At 38.7% G+C, this 15,116-nt stretch overlaps 1 protein-coding gene across 1 annotated transcript in view; it reads right to left on the reverse strand.

Moving 5' to 3' along the window:
- Window positions 1-15,116, reverse strand: part of LOC126162521 (dihydrodiol dehydrogenase 3-like) — a 76,110-nt gene that overhangs the window by 46,159 nt on the left and 14,835 nt on the right. The window contains exons 2-4 of the mRNA XM_049919091.1: window positions 14,762-14,953; window positions 10,591-10,788; window positions 10,277-10,512 (exon numbers count right to left, since the gene is read on the reverse strand). Coding sequence (XP_049775048.1) covers window positions 10,277-10,512; window positions 10,591-10,788; window positions 14,762-14,953 — 626 coding nt within the window. The remainder of the gene's footprint in view (window positions 1-10,276; window positions 10,513-10,590; window positions 10,789-14,761; window positions 14,954-15,116) is intronic.

Raw genomic sequence — 15,116 nt, forward strand, 5'->3', positions numbered from 1 at the left:
TAGATGAATAAGTAGTGCTACTGGCAAAATCTCTAAACCACATGAGAATACAATAGAAAGTTGCAAAAGATATAAACATTCAGTCTATTTATTTCATTAATCAGTACATAACTCTCAGGTATGCTGCTGGAGCAAAATCAAAATTGTCAGCTAGAAAGAATCGCCAGTATATTGCAGTGTAACTGTCACTTGAATTTCTTATTTATCTCAGTATGTAAAGGTGGCAAGTACATGGTTCCATTTGACTCTCTAGTAAGTAGCCAAAGTGGTAAAGTTTGTAAATAAATGAAAAATTTGTATAGTGTAGGCTCTGTTCTTTGTTTACATAAACAATACAAAAGTTTTCAATTAATATCCAAACTTTAGGTCTAAACTTTCCAAGATATGGAGATAACCTCTTGAATCCATGGACTGTGCACATCAGCAGGAGACTGTTCAAGCTAGTGGAGGCTCTCTAATGGTGCGAAGCTTGTGCAATTGGAGTGGGGACCCCTGATGCATCTAGATATGACTCTGTCAGGTGACATGAATGTAAGCATCCTGTCTGATCACCTGCATCTATTCATGTCCATTGTGCCTTCAATGGACTTGGGAAATTCCAGCCGGACAATGTTACACCCCACATGTCCAGAATTGCTACAGAGTCGCTCCAGGAACATCAGTCTGATTTTAAAACACTTCTGCTGGCCACGAAACTTCCCAGACATGAACATTATTGAGCATATCTGGGATGCCTTGCAACATTCTGCTCAAAAGAGATCTCTGGAAGGATGTAAGGAACAGGTCTTGCAAGGGTGTGAGCTATGAAGCAAGTGTTTTGGAGCAAGGATGAAAAAGTGATGGACAAAAATATTGCATAGATTGGGTGGGTAGCAGAATAGCACTGTGGGAGGGATGGGGAGGATAGTGGGAAGGATATTTATTATTTCAGAGTACAATAACAGATAGTTGAAACCCTGTCAGGAAATGTATTTCAGTTTCTGCAGTCCTTGGTGATACTGAATCATGACAGTAGTTATATGGGGGATGAAAGTTGACTGGGGAGACATGGCATGAGAGATCTGTTTATGGACTTGGCTGGGAGTGTAATTTCAGTTTGTGAAAGCTCAGTGAGACCTCTGGTACATTTGGACAAGGACTGCTCATCACTAAAGATGCAATGGCTGTGGGTGGTTGTGCGTCTTGGTGTGGAATGAGTGACAGCTGGCAGATTTGATGTGTACAGAAGTACTGGTGAGGCATCCTTGAGGTGGAGTCAGCACTGAGGAAGGTGGCTTGTTGGGCTGAGGAGGACTAGGTGAAAAGAATGGGGGAGAAAATGTTGAAGTTCTGGAAGAATGTGGATAGGTTGTCATCACTGCCTGTCTGTATCATATAGGTGTCGTCAGTGTATGTGAAACACATGAGGGGTTTGAGATTCTGGATCATTGTCAAGGATTTCTGTAGATAGCCCATTTCAGTTAGCATACAGTCATGCCATGGGGTGCCAATTGTTGTACGACAGATTTGTTTGTAGATAATACCTCCCAAGGAGTAGCAATTGTGGATGAGGATGTAGTTGGTCATGGTGATGTGGAAGGAGGTTGTAGGTCTGGAGTCAGTTGGGTGTTGGGAAAGGTAGTGTTTATTAATATCAAGGCATTAGGTATACTAGTGTAGATGGAGGTGGCAGTGACAGTGATGAGTGGATTACCAGATGATCAAGGAACAGGAACTGTGGAGAGTCTATGGAGGAAATGTTTGGTGGCTTATACAGGGTGAGTCACCTAACGTTACCGCTGGATATATTTCGTAAACCACATCAAATACTGACAAACCGATTCCACAGACCGAACGTGAGGAGAGGGGCTAGTGTAATTGTTTAATACAAACCATACAAAAATGCACGGAAGTATGTTTTTTAACACAAACCTACTTTTTTTAAATGGAACCACGTTAGTTTTGTTAGCACATCTGAACATATAAACAAATATGTAACCAGTGCCATTTGTTGCATTGTAAAATGTTAATTACATCCAGAGATATTGTAACCTAAAGTTGACGCTTGAAACCTCCGACGTTCAGTTGCGTGTTGTAACAAACACGGGCCACGGTCGGCGAGCAGCATCTGCAGGGACATGTTTACGATGATGACCGTGTTTACGAGTGTGGCTGTAGTGCACTGTTGTGGCTTGGTCTAGCTGTCGCAGTGTCTGCATGTAGCGCTTGCTGCTATTGTTATTCTGCATTTGTCTCCGCACACAGACCACCTGTAGTACACCGTGTTACCAGACGTCTGTGATAGTGTACTGTTGTAGGAACTGTGACCATGGTGTATTTGAACTCTGAAAAGGCGGAGATGATACTCATCTATGGTGAGTGTCGACGAAATGCAGCTGAAGCCTGCAGGGTGTATGCAGCACGGTACCCGGACAGAGAGCATCCAACGTGCCGCACATTGCAAAACATCTACCACCAACTGTATGCAACAGGTATGGTCGTAGCACGCACACGGGTCCGAAACAAGCCCATCACAGGAGAAGCGGGTGCAGTTGGTGTGTTAGCTGCTGTTACCATGAACCCACACATGAGTACATGGGACATTGCGAGAGCCGGTGGACTGAGTCAAAGTAGTGTCATGTGCATACTGCATCGTCACCGCTTTCACCCGTTTCATGTGTCGCTACATCAGCAATTACATGGTGATGACTTTAATCATCGAGTGCAATTCTGTCAATGTGTTGCAGTTCTACCTGTTTACCGATGAAGCGGGTTTCACAAACCACGGGGCAGTGAATCTACGGAACATGTATTACTGGTCCGTGGACAATCCTCGCTGGCTCAGACAGGTAGAACGACAGCCACCGTGGACTGTAAATGTATGGTGCGGAATCATTGGCGACCACCTCATTGGTCCTCACTTCATTGCAGGGGGCCAAACAGCTACAACATACATCGCGTTTCTAGAGAATGATCTGCCAACGTTCCTCAAAAATGTTCCACTGGAAACGCGTCGACATATGTGGTATCAGCATGATGGTACACCTGCACATTCCGCAATTAACACTAGGCTGACCCTTGACAGGATGTTCGACGGACGTTTCATAGGACGTGGAGGACGCATAAATTGGTCAGACTGTTCTCCTGATCTTACACCTCTGGACTTCTTTCTGTGGGGTACGTTAAAGGAGAATGTGTACCGTGATGTGCCTACAACCCCAGAGGATATGAAACAACGTACTGTGGCAGCCTGCGGCAACATTACACCAGATGTACTCCGGCGTGTACAACATTCCTTACGCCAGAGATTGCAATTGTGTGCAGCAAATGATGGCCACCACATTGAACATTTATTGGCCTGACATGATGGGACACACTCTATTCCACTCCGTAATTGAAAATGGAAACCACGTGTGTACGTGTACCTCACCCCTCATGGTAATGTACATGTGCGTCAGTGAAAAAGACCAATAAAAAGGTGTTAGCATGCGGACATAATGTGCTGTTCCAGTCTCTTCTGTACCTAAGGTCCATCACCGTTCCCTTTGGATCCCTACGTAATTCGGTGCTCTCCGATACACACGATCAAACAGCAGAGGAGTGGTACTCAAGTGTCAACTTTAGGTTACAATATCTCCGGATGTAATTAACATTTTACAATGCAACAAACGGCACTGATTACCAATTTGTTTATATGTTCAGATGTGCTAACAAAAATAACTGGGTCCCATTTAAAAAAAGTAGGTTTGTGTTAAAAAACATACTTCCGCGCATTTTTTTGTGGTATGTATTAACCAGTTACACTAGCCCCTTTCCTCACGTTCGGTCTGTGGAATCGATTCGTCAGTATTTGATGTGGTTTACGAAATATATCCAGCGGTAATGTTAGGTGACTCACCCTGTATATAGGAGGGGACTGCTAAGGAGGTGTGATCATGAGAAACGACTGAATAACCAACAAAAGGATAACACACTACAAGCTGGGGCATGGAATGTCAGACGTTTGAACATGGCAGGGAAGCTAAAAAAATTTGAAAAGGGAAATGCTAAGGCTCAATCTAGATATAGTGGGCATCAGTGAAGTGAAATAGATAGAAGATAATGATTTCTGATCAGACGAGTGTAGGGTAATATCAACAGCAGCAGAAAATAATGTAATGGGAGTAGGATTCATTATGAATAGGAAGGTAGGACAGAGAGTAAACTACTGTGAACAGTTCAGTAGCAGGGTTGTTCTCATCAGAATCAACAAACCAACACTGACAATAATAGTTCAGGTACACATGCTGACATCGCAAGCAGAAAATGAAGAGATAGAAAATACATGAGGATATTGAATGCGTAATTCAGTACATAAGGGCAGAGAAAAATCTAATAGTCGTGGGGGATTGGAGTGTGTTTGTAGTGGAAGGAGTAGAAGAAAAAATCACAGGAGAACTTGGGCTCGGTAGTAGGAATGAGAGAGGAAAAAGACTAATTAAGTTCTGCAACAAATTTCAGATGGTAATATCGAATTCTCTGTTCAAGAGTCACAAGAGGAGGAGGTATACTAGGAAAATGCCAGGAGATACAGGAAGATTTCAGTTAGATTACATCATGGTCAGGCAGAGATTCTGAAGTCGACATTGATTGATTGATTGATTTCTTTATTAATCCATGTAACAATTTACATTGTGTGGATTTCGTCAGCAAAATCATATACAATACAATATACCTACAATTATACACATAAAATTAGTATTTACACACATTTTTGAGGTATCTTAAATTAGTTTTATATCCTTACGTAATCTGTAATTTTCTTATAGTACTGTACAATTTTGGATTTCATATTATAATTATTTCCTCATGTATTACAATGCAGGCTACTTTAATTACACTACATGTTTTAATTCAGATAGTCTGTTACTGCGTAATAACTTTTATTTAATAAAAATTTTTTTAGTTTTGTTTTGAACTGTCCGATTGTGTCAATATCTTTTATTTTTTGGGGTAATTTATTACATAATTTAACGGCATTGTACAACAAGCTCTGCTGAGTTTTAACTTTATTTTTCCTCTCTAGATGCAGATTGTATTGGTTTCTAGTTTCATAGCTGTGTACTAAAGAATTTTTCACATAGCAGTCAATATTTTTTTTTTTTACATACATAATACTTTGAAAAATGTATTCACAGGGGACAGTTAGGATTTCCAGCTTTTGGAAATGTTCAAGGCAGTGAGCCCTACTGCCACTCTTGATTATTATATGAATTACTCTGTTCTGTAATTTGAAAACTATTTGAATATTTTTACTGTTGACTCCCCAAAATATTATTCCATAGTTAATAACAGAGTGAATATAAGAAAAATATACAGATCTGACACATTTAGTATCACACACTGCAGTCAGAATTCTAAGAGCATAGCGAGCATAGCATGCTGTAGCGATTCTGTTACTAAGTATTTTAATATGTTCTTCCCACTTTAACTGACTGTCAACATGCATACCAAGAAATTTTGTGTAGTCTACACATTCTATAGTTTCATCGTTTAACTTAAAGCTGTTATAGTGTGGTTCTTTGCAGACATAGAAATTAACAGCATTTGTTTTTTTAAGATTTAGTGTTAGTTTATTATTGGATGCCCACTCACGTACCCTGTTTAGTGTTTGTTTGGATTTTTCTTTTAGTGCATCTGGTGATTTGTCACTGATTAGAAAATTTGAGTCATCTGCAAACAATATTGTTTGTCCATGCCTGATGCTCTGTGGGAAGTCATTTATGTAAATGAGGAATAGTACTGGGCCAAGGACACTACCCTGTGGGAGACCTATATTTACATAATTTGGATCTGAAGTATACTTTACAATATAGTTTGAGCAACTTGAAATATGTGAGATTTCAGTTATCTGTCTTCTATTTTTTGGATATGACTGGAACCACTTTTTCACAAGTCCCCTTATTCCCAGTTCATCTAACTTATTTAACAATATGTTGTGGTCTACTGTATCAAACGCTTTTGTCAGATCAAGAAATATACCTGTTGTGTAGTTCCCTTTATCTAATGTTTCTAGAATGTGTTTTGTGAGGTGTGCTGTTGCTGATTCTGTGCTTTTCCCTGATCGAAATCCAAACTGGTCAACAGACAGTAAGTTATATTTATTTAAATAATTCATTAGCCTATCTTTCATAATAGTTTCTAATATTTTTGCAAAGCATGATAGTAGAGAAATTGGCCTATAATTTTCAATTTTTCCTGCATCGCCTTTTTTGAAGGGAGGTAGTAATTTCGCATATTTTAAATAGTCTGGAAAGTAGCCCTGCTTGAAAGATTGATTTATAATATCAACTAAAGGTGGAAGTAGGCTCTTGATGCAGTCCTTAATTATAAAAATGGGGACTTCATCCAGACCAGCTGGGTTTTTGTTTTTCAGTTTGCTGACTGCTTTATAGACTTCTTCCTGTGTTTTAGGGAATAACACCATTGAGTGTGATACACCATTATTTGGCTTTTTGACCTGAGGGGCTGTTAGAAAATTTTCCTGTAATTTTATTCCTATGCTACTAAAATAATCATTTATACAGTTTGCCAAATATATTGGGTCTTTTATTAGAGTCCCTTCCTCTTTGATTTTCAAGTTTGACACATTCATTTTCCTGGTACCAGTTTCCTGCTTCACAATCTTCTATACTGCCTTATTTTTGTTTTCAGCAGAGAGCACCAGTTTGGAGTTATGAACTCTCTTTGCTGCAAGCAATATTTTCTTATATGTTTTCCTATATCTTTTATAAAAGAGTGAGAAAGCAGGATTAGTTTGGCTGTGTTTAATGGAGCTCAGGTACTTTAGTGTTTCAGACGATTTTTTGATTCCTTTTGTGACCCACCTGCTTTTTCCTGCTGTTGATAATGGACATAATACTTTAGGAAATGTTTCTTCAAAATTTAGTTTAAACAATGTCATGAAATTTTTGAATTTTTCATTTGCATCTATCTCTGAGTATACTGAGTCCCATGTTTGTCCTGCTATCTGTTTGACAAACTCATGTCTATTTTGTTTAGAAAAAATTCGTCTGTAAATATGCATTTTCTTTGTTTCTTCTGGAACCACTTTTAAATTAATGATTTGACCTGAGTGATCAGATAATCCTAGCTCTGCTACCACCACCTCACGGTTTTCTTTGCCTAAATCTGTTAATACTTGATGAACAGCTGTCTTTGAGTATTTTGTTATTCTGGTTGCACTGTTAACCATTGGAACTAGATTGAAACTTTGAGCAAGACTTTGTAATGAGTCCCATGTAGAATCAGGATTCAGTTTGTCCACATTTAGGTCTCCACATATGAGAATGTGGTTCTTTGGAGTGGATATCTTGTCAAGAACATGATTAAGTTTGGAGAAAAAGATGTTGAAGTCTCCACTAGGAGATCTGTATATACATAAGATAATCAAATTCCTACACCTGTATTGGTCCCTGATTGGATTGTAAGGTGTGCGTAGGGACAAATGCAGACTCAGAATACAATTTGGTAATGATGAAGAGTAGGCTGAAGTTTAAGAGGACAGTCAGAAATAATTAATGCACAAAGAAATGGAACACAGAAGTCCTGATGAAAGAAGGGATACACTTGAAGTTCTCTGAGGCTGCAGAGACTGTGATAATGAATGGCTCAGTAGGTAGTTCGGTTGAAGAGGAATGCATATCTCTAAAAAGGCCAGTAACAGATGTTGGAGAGACAAAATAGGTACAAGGAAGATAACTGTAAAGCAACCATGGGTAATGGAAGAAATAATTCAGTTGATCAAAGAAAGAAGGAAGTACTAAAATGTTCAGGGAAATTTAGGCATATAGAAATACAAGTCATTTTAGATATGAAATAAGTAGAAAATGCAGGCAAGATTAGGTGAAATGGCTGCATGAAAAAGTGAACAAATCAAAGAAGACATGATTGTCAGATGGACCAAATCAGCATATAGAAAAGTGAAAACAACTTTCAGTAAAACTAGAAGCAAGGGTGGTAACATTAAGAGTGCAATGGGAATTCCATTGTTAAATACAGAGGAGAAAGTGGATAGGTGGAAAGTGTACATTGAGGGCCTCTATGAAGGGGAGGACTTATCTGGCAAAGTGACAGATGAAGAAACAAGAGCCAATAGGGAAGAGATAAGGGCTCTAGTACTAGACACAGAATTTAGAAGAGCTTTCAAAGATTTAAAATGAAATAAATCAGAAGAGATAGTCAACATTCCATAAGTAGTGGCAACAAAACAATTGTTCATGCCAATGAGCAGAACGTATGAGACTGGTGATATACCATCGGACTTTTGGAGAAACATCATCCAAGCAATTCCCAAGATTGAAAAATCTGACAAGTGTGAGAATTATTGCACAATCAGCTTAACAGCATATACATCCAAGCTGCTGATAAGAATAACATAAAGAAGAATGGAAAAGAAAATTGAGGATCTGCTAGATGACAATCAGTTTGGCTTTAGGAAAGGTAAAGGAACCAGAGCGGCAGTTCTGACATTGTGGTTGATAATAGAAGCAAGACGGAAGAAAAATCAAGAGACCAGTAATGTGAAATAATGCAAGACCTTCAAAATCCTGAGAAAAATGGGGGCAAGCTATAGGGAAAGCTAGGTAATATACAATATGTACAAGAACCACGAGGTAACAATAAGAGTGGAAGACCAAGAATGGGGTGCGCAGGTCAGAAAGGGTGAAAGTGTGTGAAACAGGAAAGTCTTTTGCCCCTACTGTTCAGTCTAGGCGTTGAAGAAGCAATTATGGAAATAAAAGAATGGTTCAAGAGTGGGATTAAAACTCAAGTTGAGAGGTTATCAGTGTTAAGATTTACTGATGACATTCTTATCCTCAGTGAAAATAAAGAAGAATTACAGTATCTGTTGAAAGGAATGGACAGTCTAATGAGTACAAATATGAAATGGGAGTAAGCTGAATAAAGATGAAAGTAAAGAGAAGTAGCATAAATGAGAACAGTGAGAAACTTAACATCATAATTGGTGATCACTAAGTAAATGAAGTTAAGAAATTCTGCTACATAGTCAGCAAAATAACCCATGATAGATGGAGCAAGGCAGACATGAAAAGCAGACTAACACTGTCAAAAAGAGCATTCGTCGCCAAAAGAAGTCTACTAGTATCAAACAGGGGGTCTTAATTTGAGGTAGAAATTTCTGAGAATGTATGTTTGAAGCACAGCATTGTTTGGCAGTGAGATATGGACTGTGGGAAAACCAGAACAGAAGACAATATGAGCATTTGAGATGTGGTGCTACAGAAGAATGTTGAAAAGTAGTGTATGTTAAGATAAGGAATGAGGAGGTTCTCTGCTCAATCAGCAAGGAAAGGAATATAATATAGAAAACACTGACAAAAAGAAGGGATAGGATAATAAAACATCTGTTAAGACATCAGGGAATAACTTCCATGGTACTAGAGGGAGCTGTACAATATAAAAACTGTAGAGGAAGATAGAGATTGAGACACATCCAGCAAATAACTGAGGACATAGTTTGCAGTTGCTACTCTGAGTTGAAAAGGTGTCACAGACCAGAAAGAAATTTGTGACAGGTTGCATCAAACCAGTCAGAAAACTGTGGGGGCACAGTAACCAGCCACATCAGGGCATCCTATGTGTTTAGGTTTGTGTACTTTAACAAGCATGTAGAAGGTAGGAGTATGATGAGTGCTGGGGTGTGAGGAGAGAGACTTAGGGGAGTGCTTGTGGGATGGATATGAGGATATGGGGAAGGGCCAAAGTTCCTGTGGAATTTGTGGAATGTGACAGAGGTTGTAGGTGAATGTACCTGACAGCTGACTAAGTCTCTCTGCCTGGTAATCTCTGTGGTTCATAACCATGCTGGTGGAACCTTTATCAGAAGATAGGATTATAAGATTGGGATTGGTGTTCATGTGTGATTGGGTTGTTCTTATGTGAATGTGTTTGAGTTTTATACATGTGATGAAGGATATCCAAAGCTAAATAAAGGTTACCCAAAGCTGAATAAAGGCTGTCCAAAAGCCAAATATTCCTACCATCCTTTTTCATTGTGCCTGTGTGCAACTCAATCCTCTGTGTAGTGAGTAGCAATCTATCCTTACCATATTGTTGTTATTACACTGTGGACTTTCCACTGTTTGATTTAATGCTAAGAGTAATAAAACTTGCATTAAAACCTTACTTGGAGGTAAATGGATGAATTCAGACAACAGAAAAGAACAAGAACACGAATCATGCACCATAACTGCAAATATTTCACATTGTGGTAGATAAAAATGTGTAAACTTACTTTGCACCAGTAGTACTTAGAGCTGGTGATCCAATAGGGCCAAAAGCACACACAGTGATATCTAAGGCTTTGCAAAAGGCAGCGAGTTCTTTCTGTTGGCAATACAGTTGTGCCTCAACTTGCAGGTTTGCTGGCTTAATGCGAGCTGAATTTACTATACGCTTTACCTGGCGAGCATTAAAGTTGGAAAGCCCAATTGACAATGCCCTTCCAGCATCTACTTGTGCTTCCATAGCCTGGGAATGAAAAGAATATTTAAATAGATATCTCACAAAAGATGCATGATGGAGTAAAACAATGACTGCAAACCATACCTTCCATACACTAACGTGGTCTGTTGTAACATCAGGTGTTGGATACTTGTGATATGCTTCTACATTGTCACCATCGATTTCAACTAAGCCAACAGCATGGTGAAGCAGATATAAGTCAACGTATGATAACTGCAATGCTGCCAGTGATTCTTTAAGGTATTTCTCAACCTTTTCAGGCTTCATTGCCCAGCTTGGTAGCTAGAACAAAATACAGAACATTTAAAATTACAAGAAGAAAATTACATGCAGTACAACAGGGTATTTATTATATATAAACAAAGGTGTGAGACTCTCTCTCTCTCTCTCTCTCTCTCTCTCTCTCTCTCTCTCTCTCTCTCTCTCTCTCTCTCTCACACACACACACACACACACACACACTATAAAGAAAGATGATGAGACTTACCAAACAAAAGCGCTGGCAGGTCGATAGACACACAAACAAACACGCACATACACACAAAATTCAAGCTTTCACAACAAACGGTTGCTTCGTCAGGAAAGAGGGAAGGAGAGGGAAAGACGAAAGGATGTGGGTTTTAAGGGAGAGGGTAAGGAGTCATTCCAATCCCGGGAGCAGAAAGACTTACCTTAGGGGGAAAAAAGGACAGGTATACATTCGCACACACACACATATCCATCCGCATATACACAGACACAAGCAGACATTTGTAAAGGCAAAGAGTTTGGGCATATATATCTAAAAAGAAAGATGATGAGACTTACCAAACAAAAGCGCTGGCAGGTCGATAGACACACAAACAAACACAAACATACACACAAAATTCAAGCTTTCGCAACAAACGGTTGCTTCGTCAGGAAAAAGGGAAGGAGAGGGAAAGACGAAAGGATGTGGGTTTTAAGGGAGAGGGTAAGGAGTCATTCCAATCCCGGGAGTGGAAAGACTTACCTTAGGGGGAAAAAAGGACAGGTATACACTCGCACACACACACATATCCATCCGCATATATATATATATATATATATATATATATATATATATATATATATATATATATATATAAAAGAAAGATTATGAGACTTACCAAACAAAAGCGCTGGCAGGTCGATAGACACACAAACAAACACAAACATACACACAAAATCTAGCTTTCGCAACCAACGGTTGCCTCGTCAGGAAAGAGGGAAGGAGAAGGAAAGACGAAAGGATATGGGTTTTAAGGGAGAGGGTAAGGAGTCATTCCAATCCCGGGAGCGGAAAGACTTACCTTAGGGGGAAAAAAGGACAGGTATACACTCGCACACACACACATATCCATCCACACATACAAGACACAAGCAGACATATATATATATAAAAACAAAGATGTGAGACTCACCAAACGTAAGTGCTGGCTGGTCGATAGACACACAAACAAACACAAATATACACAAAATTCAAGCTCTCGCAACCAACGGTTGCTTCATCAGGAAAGAGGGAAGGAGAGGGAAAGATGAAAGGATGTGGGTTTTAAGGGAGAGGGTAAGGAGTCATTCCAATCCCGGGAGCAGAGATGGGAACTTGCCCTTCAGTATATCCTCTCTTCTCGTTATCCGCCAGGCCTCAACCTCCGCTAATTTCAAGTTGCCGCCGCTCATACCTCACCTGTCTTTCAACAACATCTTTGCCTCTGTACTTCCACCTCGACTGACATCTCTGCCCAAACTCTTTGCCTTTACAAACGTATGCCATTACAAATATATGCCATTATAACCCCGCAAACCCCTCCTCAAATCGCTTTGGTATTATATGGTATGGTAGCCCTCCATCCTCCACTCATGAACAAGGTTTTGGTTTTGGAACTGTAGGGATTGGATGCAAAGATTAGGGCATTGAATAGGGAATCATGCTAATGGACTTCACATGGGAAGTCAGTGCAACAGCTAGGAAATGAGTGCCAGAGGGGCTGAGGCAGGTCAGAATGTTCATGAATGTTACAGACAGAATCTTTGAGATTGTTGATGAATGTTGTTGAATGTTCCAAAATGTTACATTTTTTAACCTTCTGGAAGGTTAAAAAATCTTCTAGAATTTTCCAGAATGTTTCATGTTGTTTGAAAATGTTCTCAAGTGTTGCATTATCCTGTTGTGGTGGAAATATGTTCCTACTCACAGGTGTTGTGTTGTGTTGTGTTGTGTGTGTGTGTGTGTGTGTGTGTGTGTGTGTGTGTGTGTGTGTGTGTGTGTACACATGAGATGCATGAGGCTGTATAATCTTGGAAACTGATTAGAGTGCATCAAGTAAAAGTGAAAATGATAGAAAGTGAAATAAATTTAAGTGAAAATAAACTGCCTAAGGCAGTGAACAATGTATTATGTCTGATTTAAGAGGATGCTGAATTGTGAAAGGCGCAGAGATCATTCCTGTGCTGAAAGAAGAAGGAAACAGAAAGAACTGTGGAGAAGTGAAGCAGGTAAGTGAGAAGCATATTTTGATTCGCAGTGGAAGAAAATGAATAGATTGAGAGAAAATGTAACAGATGAAGAGTGAGACGAAATTAGAGACACTCAACAAGCAAACTTACAGAAACTGCTGAAGAAACAAGATTACAAAGAAATTTCTCAGAAAAAAATGAAAATAAAAGCCAGATTGTAATCTCAGTTAAGTGAAAGTTGTCTTTTTAAGCTATTCATAGCCTGAAATAAAAAAAATTCTTTTCCCTAATGAAAGATTAGCTTCTAGCCTCCACCAAAAGAAGTACTGCTTAAGCACTACGGTCCTCTTTAGTGTATTCTGTTTCCCCACAGCACAGAATTCAGATAAAATTTGTGAATCATACCTGCAATGGAAACTGTAAAACTGGGATGCCTGTTGGCATTGTCAGATACTGGGCTGGGAAGCAGTCACCTTCATGAATTTTATCTGCTCTATCAGCACTTCTTGAATGTTTGTACATGACTATACGAGGCAGTTACTTGATTTTGATGGTTTTTGGAGGCATTCAGGATTTAAAAATCTGATGGCGGTATCTGAGGTGAATATTCTTAAATAAACTAGGAATAATGCTTTGGAAATGGTATGAACTGGTACGTTTTTTTAAGTAAGCAAGTTCAACATGATGTACAAAACTAATTGGAGTGTAAAATGTAGGTTTCATGAGGTGTGACAAATGCTCATAAGTAATGTGCTTCAAGAGATGCAAGGTCACAGAAACTTTATTTCTAAGAAGATAAACTTCTGGGACCTACAAAAGTGCCATGTTTCATAGGCCACTATAACTGAAAGGTGTTTCAGAATCATGGCAAATATGACTGAGAGAAGGGATGTTCTCTAAACTCGTACTATGACAGGTTGGTGAATGTGAATAACCACCTGAGAATGAGTTAGTAATAGTACCAGGGGCAAGAGTTCACTATTTGTGGTTTCTTACATTGGACAACACATTTCTGGAGAATGAAGTTTGTCTCTAAACTTTGTGCATTTCATTATTTACCTAAGTTTTTCTCTGGACTTCATGCATGGAATTATTTTACTGAGAGTAAACTATCATTATAGGAATTTAAATGATAATCACTTCATTTAAATTGCACATTTGAAATGCAAATATTTCATTTCATTTTATAGCTCTTTTTCTGAAATCTGTCACTATTAGTTCAACTCAAGGTGGCAACTTTAGCTGGAAATTTCACCTGTTTCCATGCTTTTTCAGAACCTTAACATGACTGGGTTCTCTGTGTCACCTTGGGACAAAACAATACATACCACGATATCTCAGACATCATCACCACTTAACTGTCTGTGGTTAAGTGTGATAGTGTATATTTTGATGTACAAGTAATGGATCTATCATTTCTTACAAATGCATGAACAGCAAGAAAATTTAGAAACTAAGCTACACTGTAGTCAAGTGAATAGTGGAATCTATTTAGTGGTTATTGATGTTTTCGAAACTATAAAGTTTAATTAAATTAAGAACAGGCCTTTATGTAATTAATGGTACACTTACAGGTGTTCTGCTGAGTTGTTGTGCATTCAATGGAAATAACAACATGACAGAACACCTGGAAGCACATCGTTAATCTATCATGTCAAGGAAATCCATCAGTTGTGTAAGTATTTATTGGAATACCACACAATGTGTTCATAATGATACCATGTATTTTTTAAGGAGCTACTTTGCGTGTCACAACTCAACACAAATTTAAAAATATGTTACACAACTTCTCCCTTACCTTAGTTGTAATAAATAAGTCCTCTCTCTTAATTTTTCCAGAGCTGGTCCATTTCTTCAAAACTTTTCCAATAGCTTTCTCTGTGCAATAAAGGTAAGCTGTGTCAATGTGTCTATAACCAATTTCAAGTGCAGCATCTATTGCGTTGACTAATTCTTTGTCATCAACTTCATCCTTTGACAGTATTTGAACCTAGAAAATTAAGATCACACTATGAAGTTTGCAAGAAGTATATATTATAAAACATGGCAGATATTTTAAATAGATATGTCCATTGAATTTAAAATAGAATAGGTTATTGAATGAAAGCCTTGCTCCACATCAGGCTCTAGCACATATTTAGTGCAAAGATTGT

This window comes from Schistocerca cancellata, chromosome 2, assembly GCF_023864275.1.
Source record: "Schistocerca cancellata isolate TAMUIC-IGC-003103 chromosome 2, iqSchCanc2.1, whole genome shotgun sequence".
Taxonomy (NCBI): Eukaryota; Metazoa; Arthropoda; class Insecta; order Orthoptera; family Acrididae; genus Schistocerca; species Schistocerca cancellata.